Below are 24644 nucleotides of genomic sequence, written 5' to 3'. Positions count from 1 at the left end.
AAGGCGGGCGGCAGTGGGCAAGGCTGTCCGCGGTCCGGACCCAGATCCGTGACCTGGCGGGTGGGGCGGCAGCGCTTGAGGCTGTCCACGGTCCCAGGACCCGGATCTGTGACCCTGCCGGGCGGGGGGCAGTGCTTGAGGCTGCCACGGGACCAAGACATGGATCTGTGACCTTGCCGGGCGGGGGACAGCGCTTGAGGCTGTCCGTGGTTCCAGGACCCAGATCCGTGACCCTTTCCGGCGGGGCGGCAGCTCGCACAGGGGCGGATGGGCCAGAGTTGGGCAGGGCAGGACGCCTGGCTCCCACCCAGCCATAGTCACTCTGGGCAGGTGAGCAGCACAGAGAGCCTCTGGACAGGGGAGGCAGGCCGGCAGAGGGCGGCCTGTACTCCCCACATGGCAGTGGTGACAGCTGTGAGCATGCCAACCGGAGCCTGCAGGCCGAGCTGAAGTAATGCCTGCAGGCCATCAGTGCCCAGGAGTGGCTGCGCAAGATCCGCCTCCTGGCCCAGAAGGTGCAGGATCGCAGGGACAGCCACCGTGGCGGGCCAGACTGATGTCCTCCTCGCCGCACCACGGGGGTTTGCGGATCTGCAAAGCCAGAGGCCTCCGGTGTGCACATCCCCCCCTGGTGTGCGAACATCCCCCAGCACACTGTCACCCTCCCACGCCTGCAACAGTTGCAAACCAAGGCGTGCACAAGTAAAATGTATATGAAAATCTCCCTCCTGTCAGAGTCTGGGGCTCACCACGGGACCTAGAGTCAAGTCCCCGCCCACCACCCACATACACTTTAAACATGCAGGAGACCCAGACTCAGCCGGCCCCACCCCCATTGGGTGAGACCCAGACTCAGCCAGCCCCACCCCAGTCAAGCCCCTCCAGGTGGGGGATGCAGCCTCAGGTCCCCCGGCCTGGTGCCAGGTGGAGGCACAGTCTCAAGTCCCCCGGCCCGGCACTGGGGTGGTCCTGAGGTCCCCTGTCAAGCCCTGTCAGGCAGGGGTGCGCGGCCTGAGGTCCCTCGCCCCAGCCAGGCGCCGTGCAGCCTCAGGTCCCTGCTGTTTGGTCATGACCTTATGGCAGCCGTGGGCAAATTACGGCCCGCGGGCCGGATCCGGCCCGTTTGAAATGAATAAAACTAAAAAAAAAAAAAAAAGACCGTACCCTTTTATGTAATGATGTTTACTTTGAATTTATATTAGTTCACACAAACACTCCATCCATGCTTTTGTTCCGGCCCTCCGGTCCAGTTTAAGAACCCATTGTGGCCCTCGAGTCAAAAAGTTTGCCCACCCCTGCCTTATGGTGTCCCTGCTAATTTGCATATTCCTCTGTTACATATATAGATTACTAGAGGACCGGCTCATGAAATTTGTGAGCAGGTACGGTTCCTAGGCCTGGCCTGCGATCAGGGCCATCTTCCCCAGCTGCCTGCAGCCAGCCCCACGCCCACCCACCCCCGGTTCCCTGTTCGCCATTAGGTGATTGGTGCTTGATGGCCGGGAGAAGGGACCGAGAGGTGGTCAGTGCACCTCCAGTGGTCATTTTGGTCATTCTGCCTTTAGGGTCAATTTGCATATTACCCTTTTATTATATAGGATAAGTTTCTGCAAAACAACAACAGTCATTTATAGCTATCTAAGTCTTCCCTTCCAGCAGAACTTCCCTTCTTAGATTCCTTAACTGCTCTCTTTGCAGATACCCGCCTGCGGTCTTTGAAGCTTTCAGGCCTTTTGGTGTTAGAGTTATGAGAGTCTGAAATAAAACTGTTGTGAGAACTACTTGATGATGAAAACAGATGTAAAGAATTTAGTGAACCAGCTGCTTCTTTTTTGAAATGCAGAGGATATGATTCACCTGATTTTTTGGTCATCCTGTAGTTTGCATATTTGTGTCTATATAAATAGTTGCTATTTGCCTTGGCATTAGATTTTTCTTTTGTGGCTTGGTGGAAATACTTCGGTTTTTGGTCATTGCTGCTTTTAATCATTACCCCAGGCTAAAAGTTATGGAACCATTTTTCAGACCCAGGCATGTCTACCTCCAAAGAGTCTGTTGGCACTACAGTATAAAATTTAGCCCAAACCCTCTCTTTTCTGTGAGGCTTTTCTTAGCCATGGTATTTTATAGTATCTTCAACCTCCTCTGAACTATAGAATATATAATTCTTATTACTTACTGGGGACAAAATGTATTACTTTTTATTGATAGCAGTTTTTCATACATATGTATCTTGTATGATCTTCCTCAGTTAGATAGCAGTACTGCAATAAAAAAAAACTGCCAGCAATACCATTTGATTAGTGTTAAGAATAATTAAAAATTTCCCTGTAATCTCAATTTTAAATGTGCTGTAGCTTCCTTTTATTAAATAATAGTGTATTATTGATAACATTTTGATTTTTATAGGTTGAATAAATTGAAAGTCATGCATTGTGTAATTATGGTTCAAAATTGCTACTCTTAACTATGCCATCATTCTCTCTTCCTATGAGTAAACCTGAAAAAAAATTTTTTAAGTCATATTTGCTTGAATAGAGCTATACATTTGATTATTAATAAGTACTTGCATTTTCTAAATATTATATAATACCTTGTATAAATTTGGGTGAAATTTTGTAACTATTTCAATTCACGATAAAAATATTTATGGTTTTATAAGTGAAACTACAAAATTGTACATGTAATAAGTAAAAACTTGTTAGCAGTGCAGTTGTTAAATGAGCTCTGTGGCCTCAGTGTGTTAGTCATTTGGTGCCATACTTTTCCTTGTTCAATAATCAGCTTATCAACATGTTACAGGTTGACTAAAGGCTTATTTCAGGTAATTTTGAATTTAGAGAATGTTTTTAAAATCCAATATTATATTTCACTTCTGTTTTTAGCTCATATTTCAAATAATATTAAATGTCAATAATGTAGAATGCAAACATTAAATATATACTACATATGAGGAAGGGCCTTAAAATTATTTTATCCAATCTCCAATGCCATATTTCCTTCTGCATTGTTCCTAACAAATAGTTCAACATGCTGAGCCATTCAGTCCACTGTTGTGTAAGACAGCCCTTTGTAATATTGAATTACTCCTGTTTCTAGTTTTTCTTATTCTTGGGATGAAATCTACATCTTTATGATTCAAACACATTGATTATGTATTCTTCCTTCTTTACTCTAAAGTTTCAAATATTTGAAGATTGTTAATTGTATTGACTAATTGTTAGGCTAAGCATACCAAGTTTTCTCCTTATTTCATCATGTGGTATGCTGGAACTCTTATGAATGTTTTGTATTTTTTTAGTATTTCCTCTCAATATATATCCATAGTAAGGTACTACCTGGATGATATGGATATATACAGTGTACTCTTCTTCACTTGCATTATAAACTAGATGAGAAGTAGGTATACATTTGTACATTGTGTATAATATATATAGGCCTAAATACTACAATAATCTTAGCTATAGTATTTCAGTTAAGGTTTGTTTTGTAATTAGAATAATGGTTGTGAATGGTTTTCTCTTCTTAACCCAATTGCATATATGACTTACTGAAGTTGTCATGTGTTCTCAAGGATAATTTAAATGGACATAGGATTTGTGAAAATTTGACAAATCCTAACTGTAACTCAGCTAGTGGGCAACATTATAATTTATTTATAGCTGTATAATATAGTTTTTAATGAACTAATATAGAACAATGACAAATTGTACTATATTTTTGTGTGAAATTATACTGCATGACAAAGGTTGGCATAACGTAATAAGTACCCACAAAATATTAACCTACTTGCAATAAATACAATTAATAATGTACATAAAAGAATGAAATTAAGCTTATTTTCTATCAGAAAAAGAATTATTCATGAACAGAAAGTGGACAGCATAGATTAGATGACAGGAAGATTGTATATAATCTGAATTACTGAGTGACCTAGAAAGCTTGCTCAGAGGGATTACAGAATAATTATGTTAATATGCAATTATCACCTCATTTCTTCTGTAGTAACCTCAAGATGTAGTGTAGTGAGGGTGTTATAGCAAGTGCTGATAGTTTGCAAAAATACTGATGTTTGAAATTTCTGAGACAATAAGTCTAGCTTCAGGCATATAAGTGATGATCTGTCATCTTGAAGACAGATCTGACCTTTGTGCTTTTTTTAATGCTCACAGTATATAACTACAGGCAGTTATAGCTGTAGAACTCATTATGGTTTTCTAGACAGTGAAATATGTTTTATGTAGATTTAAAATTCCATTTGCAGCTTTTTTTATAAAGTGTGTGAGTTTTCTAAAAGAACATTTTAAAATTCAGTTAAAAGAAAAATTCTATGATTATGTGATTACATGTAGGACACAGTAAATGACACAGCAAATTCATTGAAATTTAGGGGTTCCAAACAATATATAACAAGTTTGTTTATTAATTTATTAGTTTCCCTTTTTTAAACTTAATAATGCCTATCTTCAAGTATATCCCCTACTTAATAATAATATTAACATAAAATGGTGTTGCTGGTTCTGTTATGTGTATTTGACTATATAAAGACAGTTGGAAAAGCTATATGAGACAATGTGAAATTAGCTTACAGGTCAAATGCTTTCTTGCCTGAATGTCACATAATCAGCCATGAATGTGGGGAAATAATTTTTATGTTAAAATTCTAGATCCATTCAGTACAACATATTTTGATGATCCATTGTTCTGCATTGTATCTCGATGCAACAGCTGAGTCTTGAATATTATTAAAAATGTATTTTGAACATTTTCACTTAAAATAAATTCTGAAAATTAAAACAGGAAAATTGTTTATTATTGCTAAAATATCAGCTTAGTGAGTAAAGTGTTTATCGCCTCATTTTACTGATGGAGTAGATTTTTAATATTTGGGTATTAATAATAAAAATTCTGAAAAAGCAACTTCTCTGTTTTTGAGTATAGATTGACAATCATTAGTTTGGGGGCAAGTCAGGTATATTTCATTATATAGGTGTGAAGTGAAACTTTGATTGTTAAAGACCTCATTTTATTTTTTTAAATACTTAATTTGATCTTTTGTTTTTCTGTTTGCTAGGTGTATTTTGTAAAGAAAAGATCTGTTATGTACATATATTATTTTTATGTTTCTGAGCAAAACAGTTTGGTATCTTCAGAATGGGAACTTATGTAAGGCTCTTATAAAGCCATTCTGGTAATGAGGATGCAGTCTCCAAGCCGACATGAATGTAGTTTGTCACCCTGCTGTTCAGGGGTTACCAATGAAGTTGCTTTAAATGGGAAACGTCTGTTCTATCTCTGAACCTCTAACACCAGAACAGATGGGTAGAACATGGAACATGGAAGGTTTTACCTCTGAGGTGGTAACAGTGAAGCCACTCATTAACACTGAATTTACCACTTCGTTAGCAACGTTGCTTCCTGTTGAGAAAAGCTAATATAGGATTTCAAATTGACTGAGCATATATTTGTCTACCTCTGTGATTATAATAAGTAGGAACAAAAAGTAAGTGTCTTTCAGTCTAGTTTTAAAAAATTCTGTTGTCCATTTTGGATTTATGTAAGATTGTTCCTATTTGGGCATTTGACTTTTCATACCAAATGTAATGAGAAATATCAGGAATGAATAATAGTATATCATCAGTGTTTGCTTTTCTTTTCACTGACATTTGCACACTCTATCCTAACACATGTTTATGTGCTGCCCATTTTTAACTTCTGTGTATGTGATGAACAGACTCCTGCTGGGTGCTGCATTAGCACCATTTTGGGGTGATATCATTGAATATGATCTTATTGAAAGTCTGTTTTTATTAATTTGGAAGTTTGCCAATCTCAGAACAGAATTCTAAGACCTATGAGGGGCGGAAAAATGATTGTTTGTATAAATAATAATGCCAAAGAAAGATATTTGTAATGTATATTGTATGAAAGAACGCATCTGTTCATAAGATAAGATTGTATTTATAAGTGTTTGTTCCAAGTTATGAAATAATGAAGTAATTAGAAAATTGTTTTTATTTTTGAATTAAACTTAATGTTTTTCCAAAGCATGTAATTGGTAGCCTAGAAGATATTAGAAACAATAAACTTTATTGAAAATATTTTATTTCTAATTTTTGGATTGTAAGTTCCTGCTGTCTTAAAATGGTATTACTTATTATACCAATTTAAAATACTATAAAAATGGAAGGTTTTATTCTTTATCTGAGAGGAGGAACGTAGTCTGTCTTGTTTACAAATGTATCCTTAATACTAGAGCAGTGCTTGGCATGTAGTAAAAGCTCAATAAACATTTGGAGAATGAATGAACTATACTTACTACTATGTACAAAATGAAAAGAAATAGGAGATTTTATGCCAGTATTTCAAATAGTTAATACCTAAGGTTGCCAAATAACGGGTTCTTTAAGTTGTACTTGAGGATTATTGGGTATTTTAAAGGCTTTGCTACAATAGGTGAGTCAAGAAATCAGGACCACAATGAAATTGGCATTACAAATAGTCCTCGGGTTATGTCGGACTCCACATATGTTGTTTCGTGGTTAGGGCGCCATCTCCCATTTATAGTATTTATTAAAAAGTTCTGTCATTTCAACATATGTATATATGTGCTTTATGTTTTTTATTATTTATTTACCACAAGTACCGGTCAGGAATTATCTTTCTTTTAAACTTTTTTTTACTGTTTCACTTCATTACTGCTGTGTATGTGCTCCATGTGAGTGACGTAGGTGCTTATGTAGGTGGGTTCCGACTTACAGCAAAAATCGCGTTGCGTTGCACCGTAGGAACTGATCTCCGATGTAACCCGAGGACCTGCTGTATTTGAATAGGCAATCCAGATTTCATAGAAAGAAAACGGTTTTGTTTTGTTTTTCTATACTTTGAGAGCTTTTGCTTTGCAGTTGTGTTTTTATTCATTCAACACTATTCCTTTTTTCAACAAATTGTGCCTCAGCACCTATACCAAGTGCTGTGTTAGGTTTCAGAGACATGAATATCACTAGGTCACAGTCCCTGCCTTCTAAGAACTTACATCCTTTTAAAAAAGACAGACAATCCCTGTATAATGTGGCCATTTCTAAGTGCAGAGTAGAACAGAGTGTAAGGGAACTCTTAATAGTAGGGGCAGTAATTATAGCCATGGTATGTATTTATGTCTCCCAAACTTTCAGCAGTCTTTTAAAAAAATATTCTGTCTTCTCAGAAAGATTACATCTATTGTCAAAAATGTCTAAAATTTTTTAACCTACATTTTAATATGAAGTAACCTAAAATCGTAACATACAATGTTTCAGAGTAAAAAGTTTTAGGCCATTGCCATAGACTGTCAGATGACAAATGAGATAACTGCCTTTAGGGAATGCCTAGAATTTGGGGGACTCCGGTTATGAAAATTTGAAGTTACATAAAATTTTATTAATTTTTAACTTGACTAATTTAGAACTAAGGGTAATTTATGTATGGAATGAACAAAACCCTGTGAATAAGACATTTTTAAATTAGTAGAATTTTAGGAGAATGTGAAACATTGAGAGCAAAGCAGTCTTAAATTTTAAAAAAATAAAAAATTTGTTACATACATTAGTCATTGATGTCAATAACAAGTTTCTTTACTGAATATGTCTTTTTACCTTCCCTCAGGAATGAACTCTTAAGTGACTAAAATTACTTCTCTGCAGTGTTTAACAATTTACATTATTCCCTAGTATAGAGGGACTGTCCCTAATAAACCTTCTTAAGTAAGATAATTTTCTTTTTATTAGCAATCTATAAATGAGATTTTAAAGTTTTTTATTACCTGTAGCATATTTATTTATATCATGTGTGTCTCTGTATATGTGTTTATGTTGCTTTTTCCTAGGGATTTTGGAAATATATGGTATTGAGTTGTTGCCGAGCACAAAGAAAAAAATAATCTTTGAGACACTTTTAAAGTCTTTCAATTTTTTAAAGTATTTCTTTATTCTTAGGAAATGTTTAGGGTTCCAATGTAAAGAGTATAATTAAGCTAATAAAAATGTGTACTTTCAACTCTCCATACATTCTAATAGTATTTTTTTTCATGCAAATCTAAATTTTTTTTTTCCATTTTCTAGACTAAATGTGTTAAATGGCTTGCCAACAATATGGATGATTTGAAGATAAACACCGACATTACTGGTGCTAAAGAAGAACTCCTAGATGACAACAATTTTATCTCAGACAAAGAGAGTGGAGTTCATAAATCAAGAGATTGTCAGACATTTCAGAATAGTAGCACCTTCACTCTGCCTGAAGAAGTGTCGAAGGACAAATCAGAAAAAGCCTTAAGTGGAGGCCAGTCTGCTCTATTTATACATGCTGGTGCTCCTACTGTTTCTAGTGAAAACTTTATCTTGCCTAAAGGAGCTGCTGTTAATGGACCAGTTTCACACTCCTCCATAACTAAGACTTCCAATATGAATAAAGGCAGTGTTTCATTAACCACTGCACAGCCTGTGGATCAGCCAACAACAGAATCTTGTTCAACTTCGAAGTTGGCAGCTGATCTTCAGCTGTCTACACCACAGAAAGCAAGTCAACACCAAGTTTTGTTTTTGTTATCAGATGTACCACATGCTAAGAATTCAACTCATTCCATTAAAAAACTACCTACCTCTGCTTCAGTTGGTTGTGACATTCAGAATTCAGTAGGGAGTAGTATAAAGTCAGATAGCACTTTAATAAATCAAGTAGAGGTGGGTGAGGATAGAGAAGATTTATTGGTAAAAGATGATTGTGTCAATACATTAACAGGCATTTCCTCAGGTACAGATGAATTTAGGTCAGAAAATGATACAAACTGGGACCCCCAAAAAGAGTTCATTCAGTTTCTTATGACTAATGAAGAGACAGTGGATAAAGCTCCAGTTCATTCTAAAGTTGGTCTAGAAAAAAAAAGAAAGCGAAAAATGGATGTAAGCAAGATAACGCGTTATACTGAGGATTGCTTTAGTGATTCTAATTGTATACCCACGAAGTCAAAGATCTTAGAAGTAGACTTTCTGGAACAGAATGAAGGACTGCAAGCAATAGATTCGCAGAAATATGCATTATCAAAAGTGAAGCCTGAATCAGCTGATGAAGACGTGGAATCTATGGATGCTTTTCAACATCTAATTTATAATCCTGATAAGTGTGGAGAAGACAGTCCATCTGTTCATACTAGCACTTTTCTTTCAAGGACCTTAAAAAAAAAATGTGAAGAAAATGATTCCGAGTCACCTGCTACTTTCAGCACTGAAGAGCCATCATTTTACCCCTGTACAAAGTGCAATGTGAATTTTAGGGAGAAAAAACACCTCCACAGGCATATGATGTATCATTTAGATGGAAATAGTCACTTTCGTCATCTTAATGTACCAAGGCCATATGCTTGTAGGGAATGTGGGCGGACATTTCGAGATCGGAACTCACTTCTAAAGCATATGATTATTCACCAAGAAAGAAGACAGAAGTTGATGGAGGAAATTCGTGAATTGAAAGAGCTTCAGGATGAAGGAAGAAGTGCACGATTACAGTGCCCTCAGTGTGTATTTGGTACCAATTGCCCTAAAACATTTGTGCAACATGCTAAAACCCATGAAAAAGATAAAAGGTACTACTGCTGTGAAGAATGTAACTTCATGGCAGTTACAGAAAATGAATTGGAATGCCATCGAGGCATTGCCCATGGAGCAGTGGTAAAATGCCCTATTGTCAGTTCTAATGTAGCCCAGAGAAAAACGCAAAAAAAGTCTTTCATGAAAGACGCTGTTACAGGATCATCCAAAAAATCAGCTACCTACGTATGTAAGATGTGTCCTTTTACTACTTCAGCGAGAAGTATTTTGAAAAAACACATGGAGTACTTGCATTCATCATCATGTGTTGATTCATTTGGTCGTGCTCTTGGACTTAGTAAAAGAAAAAGTAACATCCTTGAAGAACCTGAAGACAATGAGAGCACTAAACCATTAAGCAAGCAACAGTCAGCCACATTTCCAAAGAACTCTGCTTTAAAACAAGATGTAAAGCGAACATATGGGTCATCCTCACAATCAAGTAATTTTTCAAAATTACATAAGCGGCCACACAGAATACAAAAAGCTCGGAAAAGCATCGCCCAGTCAGGTGTTGTAAATGTGTGCAATCAAAACAATTCTCATAAGACTGTAATGATTAAAAGCAGCATTGACCAAAAACCGAAGTATTTCCACCAAGCCACAAAAGAAAAATCTAATGCCAAGGCAAATAGCAACTATTTATATAGACACAAATATGCAAACTACAGGATGACCAAAAAATCAGGTGAATCATATCCTCTGCATTTCAAAAAAGAAGCAGCTGGTTCACTAAATTCTTTACATCTGTTTTCATCATCAAGTAGTTCTCACAACAATAGTTTTATTTCAGACTCTCATAACTCTAACACCAAAAGGCCTGAAAGCTTCAAAGACCGCAGGCGTGTATCTGCAAAGAGAGCAGTTAAGGAATCTAAGAAGGGAAGTTCTGCTGGAAGGGAAGACTTAGATAGCTATCCAGATTTCTTACATAAAATGACTGTTGTTGTTTTGCAGAAACTTAATTCTGCTGAAAAGAAAAATAGCTATGAAACAGAAGATGAAAGTTCCTGGGATAACGTTGAGTTAGGTGACTACACTACACAGGCTATAGAAGATGAAACTTATAATGGTATTAATCAAGAACATGTAAATTTATTCCCTCTATTTAAAAGCAAAGTGGAAGGTCAAGAGCCTGGAGAAAATGCTACACTTAGTTATGATCAAAATGATGGCTTTTATTTTGAATATTATGAAGATGCTGGAACTAATAACTTTTTGCATGACATACACGATTCTCAGCATTTAGAAAATGCAGAAACTTCATTGTCAAAGCATAGTTCTGTTTTTCATTGGAGTGATTTGTCTCTTGAGAAGAAATCATGTCCTTACTGCCCAGCAACATTTGAAACAGGTGTTGGGTTGTCAAATCATGTTCGGGGACATCTTCATAGAGCAGGATTAAGCTATGAAGCCCGTCATGTTGTATCACCAGAACAAATAGCCACCAGTGACAAAATGCAACATTTCAAAAGAACTGGCACAGGGACACCTGTTAAGCGAGTTAGAAAAGGTAAGTTTTCCTATAGATACTTTGGGCTGATATGTCTGTATTCAAATTCAAAGGATTTAAAAATTTTGCTCAAATTCAGTCTTTATTAACATCACATAATTTCATATTTCTGAGTTAATTGGCTTTAAAGATGGTCAGTTTATTAAAAATTCTGATATCTTAAAAAATTTTTTTTAGCTATAGAGAAGTCTGAAACCACTTCTGAACACACTTGTCAGCTCTGTGGAGGTTGGTTTGATACTAAAATTGGATTATCAAATCATGTTAGAGGCCACCTGAAAAGACTTGGAAAGACCAAATGGGATGCTCACAAATCTCCAATCTGTGTTCTGAATGAGATGATGCAAAATGAAGACAAATATGAAAAAATCTTAAAGGCATTGAACAGTCGTCGTATTATTCCCAGACCATTTGTAGCTCAAAAACTTGTATCAAGTGATGATGACTTTCTATCTCAAAATGTTATACCTCTTGAAGCATACCATAATGGCCTAAAGACTGAAGCTTTATCGGTGTCTGCATCAGAGGAAGAAGGGCTGAGTTTCTTAAATGAATATGATGAAAAAAAACCAGAACTGCCCAGTGGAAAAAGGAATCAGTCTCTTACATTGATAGAACTGCTTAAAAATAAAAGGATGGGAGAAGAAAGGAATTCTGCTGTCTTTCCTCAAAAGATCCATAATCAAACTGCAAGAAAGAGATTTGTTCAGAAATGTGTTCTTCCCTTAAATGAAGATAGTTCGTTGATGTATCATCCACAAAAAATAGACTTGACTATGCACTCAGGTAAGAGGACATTTATGACTATCTTACATAATTTAAACAATTTACTTATGCTTATTTTAATGGAATATTTATAGAAAATACTTTCTTTGAATCTTCTCAAGCTGCTTTTTTTGCAGAGCAGAAATTGGTTATACTGTTACTTCTATAAAAATCATCAGTTGATGCTCACCAGTACTGAATTCTCGGTGCCTCATTTCTTGGTCAAAATGTAAGGTGAGAACAAAAGCAAAAACAAACAAAAAACTGATCTGTAAAAATAAAATTTGCTGTGACTGGGGCATGGTTCTATGGATGGGAGGTTGACATTCAAAAGCATAACATTACCCAAAAGGAAAACCTGTCATATTTTTTTTTGCCAGTGGTACAAAGTGAAAACAAAACAAACTCAACTGAGTGGGTTGGTGTCTGTTGTGTGTGTTGATGAACTGAAAGAAACTTCTCCCTTTCCAATTTCTCATTGTACCGTGGGATAGTTTGGTTTTGGAGAACTGTTGTATGAAACATTTGTTTGGGGCTTTAGTTTTTACAATAGTGTTCAAATGGAACAGAACAGATGGTCTAGTGTATTGCTTTTGCACCAATAGTTCTTTCGTTTTCAAAGGAGTATTTTGTATGTGTTGGCAAATGATGTGGTAGATAAAGTATCCAAACTTTATTTGGTATTGCTAAGTCTGGTTTATACTTGTGGACTAGAAAAATTTTGTGTCTTTATAGGTTTCTTTTGGAGGTTAAGAATGTTGAAGATTAACTCAGTCTCATCATTTTAGCCCTGAGTTGAATGTGTTTAAGGTAAAAGTTGGTCAGTGGGTTAATACTGAATAAAATTACTGTATGGTTGATTTGTTTACTTTGGGCAGACATTGGGACATCCCAAATGTTTGTAAGGCAGTTTTGATTTAAGGAAAGATTACCTTGCTCTGTAAGTGGTCTGAAAAATAGTTTATCTTCTATGGGCTTCTGTTAGCTGTGTTAATCAAGGTGTAGTACACTTCAGAAAGATAAAGCATAATGTTGAAGATACCAATTGAAATGTGTTGGGAGAATGAGAGTTGTCTGAGAAATTAGGGATTTCTTATTGTTTCAACATGTTTTCTTTCCTGTGATGACTAAGATGTTAGTTTGTTGATCGTTTATTTAACACAAAGAATTTAGCAAAAAACCTCAAATCATTAACTTCCAGTATTGATTGCACAGAACAATGAAAATAAAATGTTGTGTCTAACAGCTGTTCAGTGGTGGGTTTTACCACCTTTTCACCTAGCCTTCATCAGAAAGCCTAATTTAGTATTGAGCCTTTTATGGTTTTGTGGGTAAAACACTTCAATTACCACTTTGTTAACTAGACTTTTTAATTTTTTTAAATTGATAATGTTGTGAGCTTTGAAACTTCTCAACAGAGCTGTGCTATCCAAATCACAGGATTGTATTTTAGGTTTAGGAAATGATCTGTGTTAACACAGAAATCTGCAAGAAAGTGATAGTAGGTGTTAAGTCTAGAGAAATTCCAAGGTTCAAGACACTTCTCTTCCACCTTTCCTAAGAGCATGAGTTGGCTCTAAATACTAACTACAAACTAATAATAATTAACTAAATTTCCTCTCCTTAAGCTAATTCAGTGAACGCTTTTTAAACCATCCATATTGTGCTACTTTTCTTCACACTTCTAGCTAAGAAAATTTCACTTTTTGAAGTGAGAACTGGATTATAGTTTTCTTTTGAATGATAGGTATGCCTGTGAAGCTTAGAACATGTGTGCATTGCAATACGACGTTTACAAGTGCTGTTAGCCTGTCCAACCACTTACGCGCTTATGTACGAAAGAAGAGTGCTGGACTTTTGACTGGTACAGGTATGTTTGAACAGATAACACAGCAAGTCTGTTTGATACCATGCACTTTTTTTCTCAACAGACTGGTGCTATTTTAGATGATATTTATGGCTTTCTTTGGTACGCAGTAGTTGAGTCTGAATACACATTAAGTTGTAGCAACTTGTAAACTGGTAGATATAAGTTTAAACAAATTTTTTTGTTTGTTTGTTTTTGGCTCTTATTGACTTAGGAGAAAAATACCACCCAATAGAGGAGTGGAACTTTTGAGTATATATTATTCCCATTGATCAATAAATTATACTATTTTTGACTTTTGAATTTATTTTTGTTAATAGATTCTTTTTGGTTTTTTAAAAAAAGAGATTGTAATTCTAGCTTGGGGAAATGTTTTATTAGATAAGAAAGGAAATTATCATGAAATTTCAACTATGTAGCTTGATTAGAAAGCTAAGCGAACTAATGAGTTTTTATTAGTCTATAGATAAAATCTTTAAAGGGGCAGGCCTTAGTAATGGCCCATGTTAACAATTGAATAAATTTTTCTTTTAATGCCCCTGCACTGTCTTTAGGATAAATAAATATAGCTATCCACATAAATGTTAACATGCACATTTCTGTGTTATTTTTGGTTGTTAGCAGATACCTCTTCATATTGCTAGTTTGTGAAATTTTTATTAGCTTACTCATGTATAGCACTGCTGCTTACACAACAAAATGTGTTGCTCTTTTCATTTGTAGCTTTTCAAGCTACTCTGCTTTAGCAAATACCATTATCTTACATCTTAAAATATACTATCTTTACTAAATATATCTACATTAATTCTTTCACCTAAAATTATCCTTCCAGTCTTTTTATTTCTCTTGCTTTCTGCTTTCTAGTTATTGTTTTCCCAATTTTTTGTTCTTTCTCATGTCTTCCTATGGCTTACATCAGTGTGTTCTTACTACCAAAGAAATACTTGTATTCATACTAATTTCTTCTGCTGCTTTGCTTTGTCATTTGACTTGATATACAAATGACTAGGGATGACTGTTGACCATTTATATTAAAAGGAAGGAAATAGAGTTTTACTCCTACTCTGAGGTTTTAGTTTTAATTATATTACTCCTGCCTTCATCAAACTTGAAAGGTGATAACAGACAGTAGAGGCAGGGAAGCAGTGAAAATGAAAGGTGGTAGAAACATAAAATCATCATTGTTATCATAGTCACTAACTTTTATTGAAGTTTATATACGTAACATCTATCTTTATAGCCACCGTGAGTTGTATATACTGTAATTCTCTCAGTTTTACCAGAAACACCAAGGCTTAGAGAACTTAAGTTGCCCAAACTTATGTAGTTATTAATAGCAAATTTGAAATTCAAATCAAGGCTGACTTACTCTAGACCTTTGTTTTAATCACTATTATCTACCACATATAGAATGAAAGTAATTGAAAATCCTAAAATAAAGTTGGGTTTAAGGTGGGGAGCATTCTGGTGAGACTGAATAAACAAGAGTCTAATTTGTAAACACAAGGATCCAAAAAATGGTTAGGCCTGGATTAGATTTCAGAGGACTTTAGAAAATGTTCTATTCTGTCAATTCCGATACATTACTCAAATATTCACCAAGTCAGATGTATTAGTACAGATTTTGTAGTCCATTAAAAGATGCTTTTAGCTCATGTGAAAATCTTGTAAAACATAGAACTAACTGCTTATAAATAATTGATAGTAACTCTTCATTGACCAAAGGTGCATTCTAATGAACATTCCATTATCTAAAAAATTTCATGATTAGAGAAAAAAGTAATATAAGATGAATGGGAATACATTTCTTTGAGCATCAGGAAAAAAGGGGGCTGTTATCTTTAAAATATCATTAAATACTAACCAATATGTCGGACGTGTTAAAAATATAAAGTGTTTGGCAGTCCTAAGATAAAGAGAAGGGAAATGAAAAGCTAAAGAAAGTGTGAGGTATTTCCCACAGCCCATACCCACTTTTAAGAAAAATAAAAAACTCATACTTTATTTTCTTGGAAGTTCTGAAACTTTCCCCCTGATGTTTAAAGTTTTCTTGACCAGTAGAGCTATATAGATGATGTCCTTGCTGCTTATTCATGCCAACTAAAGTTTTTTGAGAATGGACCTATGAACCAAGAGGTCCCCATGCCCGGATTATGGGTTCGATTCCCAGTAGGGGGCGTGCAGGAGGCAACTGATCAATGTCTCTCTCATCAATGTTTCAATCCCTCTCCCTTCCTCTCTCTCTAAAAATCAATAAAAACATATTTAAAAAATAAATATAACAAATCAGCTTCAATAATGTTTTTGTTTTCCAAATAGAGAATATTCTTTATTATATTTAAACTTCACATGCCTATTCTCTTCGCCAATATCAGTTTCACTGATATAAAGCAGTGGTCCCAACCTTTGGTCCTGGAGGGTTCCACGGGTACTGTAAGGGGAGCTATACAGAAGATGTCTTATAAGGGATTCATCAATTCATATGAGTAAAAAGCAGTATTTTTCAAGAGTATGTACATAGTGTTTTGAGGAATAAAATACAAAATCATTTTTTAAAAACCTTACCTTAATCCAATTATACCACAAAACTGGGACAATGTAAAAGGAAAATAGATAGGACTAAATCCTCCATAAGAATGTCTAGAATCTGTGTTCCTAGTTCAGTCTTCATTCATGTAGATTTTAATTATGTGGCCTACTCTTGAAGAAAAAGCTTAGATAAACCAAGACTAAATGCTAAAGGTCTGCTTGGTTATCTATGATAGAATAAAAAATCCCAAATTTTCTTAGAAGCCACCAGCTCCTGGCCTGTTCTATGGGAACCTTTTGAGGAGGGAGGAATATTCTAACTGGCCTGAATAAACTGAAAAGATGCCTCTCAGCTTCCCCAAATAATTATTTACTGATGACTCAAATGCTTTTTTTGTGGGATTTTTTTATTTTTAATCCTCACCCAAGGATATTTTTTCCTTTGATTTTTTTTTTTTTTTAGAAGAAAGGGGGGGTGGGGGGTGGGGGGTGGGGAGAGAGACACACATCAATTGGTTGCCTCTGGCATGTGTCCTGACCCAGGGCCAAGGATCAAGCCTGCCCTTCACTGGGATTCAACCCCTTGACCCTTTGGTCCACAGATCAACCCTGTAACCACTGCAAAACGAGGGTGACTCAAATACTTCTTTTTTAAAAAAATATATTTTATTGATTTCAGGGAGAGGAAGGAAGAAGGAGAGAGAGAGAGAAACATCAATGATGAGAGAGAATCATTGGTCAGCTGCCTCCTGCATGCCCCCTACTGGAAATCAAGCCTACGACCTGGGCTTGTGCCCTGACCTCCTGGTTCCTGGGTGACACTTAGCCACTGAGCCACATCAGTCAGGTTACTCAAATACTTCTCATATAATGGTTCTCAATTTTGGGGGAGTCATTGACCCCTTTGAGAATTTTATAAAAGCCATGGTTCACCCCAGAAACATGCATTCATTCATCCAAGGATAAAATTGTTTCTGTATATAGGCTTTGCATATTTTTTGAAGGTTATCATTCGTGGACCCTTCCTCTGTGGAAAACTGAGAAAAGGGAAGAGTCAAAATGAAAATGAGGTGGAAAGAACACAGAACTGGGAATCAGGCACCTTAAATATTTTTTTTTCTTAAGAGTTAAAATTAAAAGATGCTTGAAATGCCAGAATTGTGTAACATCAAAACTAACTTATATGATCACAAATACAAATTAAAATGTAACATTCTTCCTAATTTTAGTAAAAGGAAATGATGAAGAAAGTAGTAAAGCTTTGGAATTGAAGAGATGGAAGAGGTAGCCATTCTTGGGACAGAGTTAATTTGCCAAAAAAGAATAAACTTCACAGATTAAAATTTTGCCCAGAACTGACCCAGTTTATCATCCATTGGGTAGGTTCAAATAAATTGTTTAATTTCCATGTGCCTTCAATTGTGACAATTATTTATGAAGCTGTTTTACTTTTATTTTTAAATGGATTTTTGTCTAAAGAGACTAGTGCCAAAGGGTTTGCTTTATATTCTGTATGGTAAATTCAAGGCATACTTCTAATTCAAAATTTATTCCAGTTAATATAGACTGCACTATTGGTAGACTTCTTTTACAGGTTTTGTTCTCTGTAGATTGTTTTAAATGCTCATACAAATTGGTTCCTGGTTAATAAGTTATGCAGTCTAATAAGAACATTTAATTTTCATTAAAATTAGAAATTCCATATAGTTCATATTTAATGCCTTTGGATTTTTAACTATTGGCTTTTTTGTACTTCATATTTTAATTAAGTGATATACTTTATATACTGGCAGTATTAAGAACACAATGTTACTAAGTTATTAATATAATGACCATACACATTGTTTTAGCCCTATTTTTCCAACCAGATAATAGTACTCTTTCGTAAGTGTCCTGGATTGGACAATAAATTATATGGTCACCCTGGTTATTAAAATTTCTAAAAATATTTTGAATTAAGCCAGGAAAAGTGTATTCTATCAACTTAATCTACAATCAGGAACTAAAAAAAACTGAGCTCAAAGTACAATAGGTAAAGAAAGGGGAGTAATTAAAGTGTGTGTAGAGGGAATCTTATGAAAGAAAAATATATCAGTAAGATGAATGCATGTTTGCACAGTCTGTTATCTCTTGAAAAGAATAAAGAATAGCAGTCATGTTCAATATTTTTATTGGGACTCCATTTTACATCTTGACCATTCATACAAACTCAGTCATACATACGCCTACTCATTCATTCACCTCAATTGACTGTGATACACTCTAATATGTCCTATTTTATTCTTTTTCATTAAAAATTAATGGTGGTCATGACCCAATAAATTGATTTGCTACCCACTAAGAAGCCACTTCCCAAAAATTGAAAACATTTCCCTTAAGTGACTCTTTCTTTTAGGGACAGATACTAACTAGAATCAGTAGTAGTAATAATTTAGAAATCATAACACTTCTGTGGCAGCAAATGAATTTTCTTTCCTCACTGAATTCAAATTTATATGTCATATTTTAATCAGAGGCTGATCTTTTGGTATTTAAAGTAAATTAGAAATTTCTAGTTAAAATTAATGTAAGAAAAAATATATGCAGGAATAGTTGGGGGAAGGGCTTTATTTCATTATTTTTAGAACACTTTCATGATAACATTTTGGAAGTAAATCATGATTGTTGCTATTCTCCAACAAAAGACTCAGCAACAATTTTCAATGAGGAAAAAAATGTAAAAATTGGTGCTAGAGCCTTTCAGTTAATATAATACCACTAATACAGTATATCTACATTCATTTTTTAGTAGTCAATGTTTATTTTTCATACTATTTACTTTTAAGTGGAATAGTAGGTTACATGTTACCTAATAGGATCTTTTGCTTATTTTCAACTATAATGACATAATTGGTCATAGAGAACTGCAACAACAAGTGCTAGTTGAACATATAACACAGTGCCAGGTGCTGAGTTGGCTGTATAAGCCACCAGAAAAGTAATTCTTATATTATGGAAAGTGTTATAGTACCATTTTCTGCTTTGATGGAAAGAAAAAATAATATTGTGAAAGCTTCTCAAGGTACATTAAATTACTTGTCCTTTTTATGAGTGTCTGCAGTGTCTTTTTAAATATTAATAAAATTTGCATTTTTTTAAAAATTACATACTTAAATGAGTCATTTAACCCAGAAGACTACAGGTAGAAAGTTTCCATTGTGATTAAACCCTAAAGAAGAAAACCAGCTTCTAGTTACAGAACACCTTGTAATTCCTTCAGACTAGGCTGTATGAGGAATATGTGATAAGTATGAAACATGCCCCTGTCATTAAAGAACTTAGAAAACCATATTGGTAACACATATAAAACTATCAAAATTACAAAATTGTGCAAGGTAGTATACAGATAAATGGTATATTGGATATAAAAGTTATAGGAGTTGAAGGTACTTTAGCCCTTTTGAGGAAAGTTGGGAATTATGTTGTACTCTTCCTTTTGCCTTTACTCTTTATCTCATTGTTAAATAGAGCCTAAAAAAGAAAAATGCTAGTAGGTTTCTTTTCATTATGTTTAAAATGAAAGAGAAATGAAACCAGTAGTCAAAGAAAATTTTCATGCATTCAACAAAATAGTTATTGTATCAGATAACATTATAGCTCTAAGGCTATAATGACCTTACACACCAAGCTGCATAATCACCATACAGTGGGATAAATACAAGTGTTAAGATATATAATGTTTCAGCTAGGCCCTGAACTTGAAGGATGAATAGTTTTAGGAAAAAGAGATAAAGTATACCATTCCAGGTAGAGAAAAGAACATAGTGTGGCACAAGGGGATGAAATTTGAAGTTCAAGAGGTGCTGGGAGATTCAGTTATAGGTGTTTGGAAAAATGGAGATTTGGAAAGTAGGATGGATGCTTTGAATGTGTGCTTAAAATTTTAAGTTATGGAAGTTATTATTAAAAATAGTGGGGGGAGGGATAAAAATAAGGAAATGATATAGTCAATCTTATATTTTAGAAAGCTATTCCTGATACAATAAAAAATGGGTTTCTATGTTTTCATGGCTATAGCTTATCCCTGTAGTACTGTTTTTACATTAAAATGCATATCTGTATATATTTATCTGCATAGTAATGTGTTATTTATTCAGGATGAGCAAGGTAATGAATTGTTCAAGTTAAGTAAATTTTTCAGGTAATAGAAGACTAGTGTCAAACTTGATTTTGTCCTAACCATGTTGATGGTAATGTTTCTAAAGTGTTTTTCTTATTTCTGCCTTGCGAAACAGTAGACTGGATATAATTTAATCATCAGAGTATATAGAGCCAACCTTCTGGATACCAATTGTTTTATCATGCCAGCAAGAATTGGACCATTTGCCCACTGTACTAAAAAGTGACTGGCTGATTTATTCACTTATTCGATGAGATTTTTTTTCCAGCTCTTACTGTGGTATGTGCATTGTGCTAAGTAGTGCAGAGATAAATTGGATCTTACAACATAGTAGAAGCACATCCTATCTAATAATAGAAAAACATGGTAATTAACCATACCTCCGCTATGCTTCCCATTGGCTAATCAGTAGGATATGCAAATTAACTGCCAACCAAGATGGCGGCTGGCAGCCAGGCAGCTGAAGCAAGCAGGAGGCTTGCTTGCTCCAGTGATGGAGGAAGCCAAGGTTCCCCGCCTGCCGCGGCCCAGCTCTGAGCTCCGGATGCAACAATGTTGCAATTATAGAAGCTAAACAAACCCCAGATACCTGCTTTCAGCCAGCCGGCCTCAGAGCTGGAGCCGCAACAAAGTTTCAATTACAGAAGGTAAATAAATCCCAGAATAAAAAAATAAATAAAAAAAGAGAGACTGGGAGCTTCAGTTGCAGGCTTGGCCCGCCTGAAAACAGCCATCAGCCCCTCACCCAGGCTGGCCAGGCACCCAAGTAGGACCCCCACCCTGATCCGGGACACCATTCAGGGCAAACCAGCCAGCCCCCACCCGTGCATCAGGCCTCTATCCTATATAGTAAAAGGGTAGGTAATATGCAAACTGACCCTAACAGCAGAAAGACTGGGAATGACTGGTCACTATGACACACACTGACCACCAGGGGGTAGACGCTCAATGCAGGAGTTGTCCTCTGGTGGTCAGTGAGCTCCCACCTGGAGGAGCTCTGCTCAGCCACAAGTCAGGCAGACGGCTGCCAGTACAGCGGTGGTGATGGGAGCCTCTCCTGCCTCCTCAGCAGCGCTAAGGATGTCCGACTGCAGCTTAGGTCTGCTCCCCACTGGCAAGTGGACATCCCCCGATGGCTGCCGGGCTGCCAGCTTAGGCCCAATCTCCTGGGGAGCAGGCCTCAGCCAGCAGATGGTCATCCCCCAAAGGGTCCCAGACTGTGAGAGGGCACAGGCCGGGCTGAGGGACACCCCTCCCCTCCCCCCGAGTGCACAAATTTTTGTGCACCGGGCCTCTAGTAGATATATAACTGTCATACAGAACAAATTTTGCCATTGGAGACATGTGCATGAAACACTATGGAAGATTGGAGGGAGAGGAAGGTACTTTCAGCTAGACTAGGACCCAGCAAGGCTTTTGGAAGTCACATTTGATTTAGACCCTGAAGGGTCACTGATTGAAATGGAAATGGGGGTTTGGGGTAGGGAAGGAGCATACTTGTGGGAGGGAACAGCTTGGGACAATGTGGGAAGTTCATTGAAAATACTAGGAAGCAGGAGATAAAGGAATAGAGGTAGACAGGTCAAGGACATAGCATAGAAAGTTAGAATGCTAATCTATGGTGTTGGAATTAATTTTGTCAGGGGCCAATAAAGATGTTTGGTTTTTGTTTTTTAAAGATTTTACTTTTAAACAATTTTTTTTATTTTATAAAAATTTAATTTATAAAAAGGTAAAGGATTTGGTGGGGAAGTGAAGAAATTGTAGGTGAGGTTACATTAGTGATCTGAACCAGGACAATGACAATAAGAATGTAAAGGAGGCATAATAGATGTCTGGATGATGTGAAAGTAAAAGTAAGCAAAATTTGGCAGATTAATTAGGATAGAAGAATAAGAAGAAAGAGACAGAAATGCTCAAAGTTTTAAATCTTGTTACTGGGAGGATGAATACACCAGTAACAAGTTAATTCATCAGCTACCATGATATCTGGTAACAGAAGGGTAGGCTTCATGGCCTCACAGGGGTTCATTTGTCAACAATGCCTCATCAGCCTGTCCATCATAACAAAGCAAATCATCACACTTACTGAATCAGTAAGTTTGTTTTCAGTTGAATGGAGCCTAAGATTTGTACCATGGTGGCATGTATTAATATTTTATGATGCCTAGTTTTGTTTGTTTTTTTAATATATTTTATTGATTTTTTACAGAGAGGAAGGGAAAGGGATAGAGAGCTAGAAACATCGATGAGAGAGAAACATCGATCAGCTGCCACCTGCATACTCCCCACTGGGGATGTGCCCGCAAACGAGGTACATGCCCTCAACTGGAATTGAACCGGGGACCGTTCAGTCCACAGGCCGATGCTCTATCCACTGAACCAAACCAGTCTGGGCTATGATGCCTAGTTTTACTTGTCATTGGTTATAAAATTTAGGAATTCTATTTGACAATCTTTTTTGACCAACATTTTTATTTTCCATGAAGTGTTAATTAGTCCCCTAGTATTCTTGTTGGTTCCATTATTTCTTGAGTTTTGCTTTTTATATCTTGCTTTCATTTTTTTAACAATGGACTTAACCTAGATTTTTATGTGTTTGGATTCTTTTAACATATCTAATATCTTTATATATTCAACTGTAGTATTGTGTTTGCTATGATTTATATTCTTTTTTTAAAAATGATTTCTAGCCGAAACCGGTTTGGCTCAGTGGATAGAGCATGGGCTTGCGGACTGAAAGGTCCCAGGTTCGATTCCGGTCAAGGGCATGTACCTGGGTTGCAGGCACATCCCCAGTAGGAGATGTGCGGGAGGCAACTGATCGATGTTCCTCTCTCATGGATGTTTCTAGCTCTCTATCCCTCTCCCTTCCTCTCTGTAGAAAATCAATAAAATATATTTAAAAAAATGATTTCTAACATTAATTTTTTGAATGTTTTTTATAATCTGGATTAAAATATAGTTAGGCCTGCCCGGCCAGTGTTGCTCAGTGGTTGAGCATCGACCTATGAATCAGGAGTTCATTGTTTGATTCCCAGTCAGGGCATATACCCAGGTTGTGGGTTGTGGGTTGCGGGTTCAGACCCCAGTGGGGGGCATGCAGGATGCAACTGATCAATGATTCTCTCTTCATCATTGATGTTTCTAACTCAACCTCTCCCTTCCTCTCTGAAATCAATAAAAAAAAAATATTTTTTAAGAAAAGATATGCCTTAACTGGTTTGGCTTAGTGGATAGAGTGTCAGCCCTTGGACTGAAAGGTCCCAGGTTCTATTCCAGTCAAGGGCACGTACCTTGGTTGTGGGCACATCCCCAGTAGGAGGTGTGCAGGAGGCAGCTGATCGATGTTTCTCTCTCATCGATGTTTCTAACTCTCTCTCCTTCTCCCTTCCTCTCAGTAAAAACTCAATAAAATATATTTTTAAAAAAAGAAAAAAGAAAAGATATAGTTAAGCCTTACAGTAACAAGATATTTTCCTGGCCTGAGCTAACTTCTAAGTAATTAATCTGCTTTAAGTGAGTTTATGGAAATAATAAAATAATATACAGTTGTTCTCTTGTGGATGTTAGAGCAAGAGGATGGCTTGGTAGAGACTGATGGTCCCTCACTTATCTAAGAAGTGGAAAAGTAGGAGTTACTATTTCTTTCTTGTGTTTGCAGTCTGAGGAATGAGGTTAATTCTTGGTATCCAATGTTTAGAACATCTGTTTAATTGTGACCTTAGCTGGAAGTTACTTCAGACAGAAGATACCTACCTGTTCAGCACCATGTTTGATTATAGATTGAATTTTGGCTGGAATGTTTAAAGTACTTTAAAATTATAAAAAGCCAAATCAGATCTATGTGATATTTGTAAGTGCTATGAGCCCTAGATTATCCTATATAATAAAGAGCTAATATGCAAATGGTCATCACGCCCTCGGGCCGGGACTGGGGAACCTGAGGCCAGGCTGGGGGCCCTGAGGCCGTGCCCCAAGCCCCACCACCGGGGCTAGGGAACCTGAGGCTGCGCCTCCGCCCAGTGGGACTTGATGGGGGACCTGAGGCTGCACCCCCACACCTTGAGGGGCTTGACGGGGATGGGGCCAGCCGGGTCTGGGTCTCACACAATTTCGAGGCGTGCAGGTGGGCGAGGACTTGACTCTGGGTCCCGCAGTGTGCCCCAGACTCTGACAGGAGGGAGA

General features: G+C 36.6%; 1 protein-coding gene across 1 annotated transcript in view; it reads left to right on the top strand.

The window, feature by feature from the left end:
- Positions 1 to 24644, top strand: part of ZNF644 (zinc finger protein 644) — a 122352-nt gene that overhangs the window by 84062 nt on the left and 13646 nt on the right. The window contains 4 exon segments of the mRNA XM_070405579.1: positions 8100 to 8116; positions 8119 to 11136; positions 11314 to 11922; positions 13649 to 13771. Coding sequence (XP_070261680.1) covers positions 8100 to 8116; positions 8119 to 11136; positions 11314 to 11922; positions 13649 to 13771 — 3767 coding nt within the window.

Source organism: Myotis yumanensis, unplaced genomic scaffold (assembly GCF_028538775.1).
Source record: "Myotis yumanensis isolate MYYU_CA2020_CCGP unplaced genomic scaffold, mMyoYum1.0.hap1 SCAF_2, whole genome shotgun sequence".
Taxonomy (NCBI): domain Eukaryota; kingdom Metazoa; phylum Chordata; class Mammalia; order Chiroptera; family Vespertilionidae; genus Myotis; species Myotis yumanensis.
This window is presented reverse-complemented; position numbering and strand designations above follow the sequence as displayed.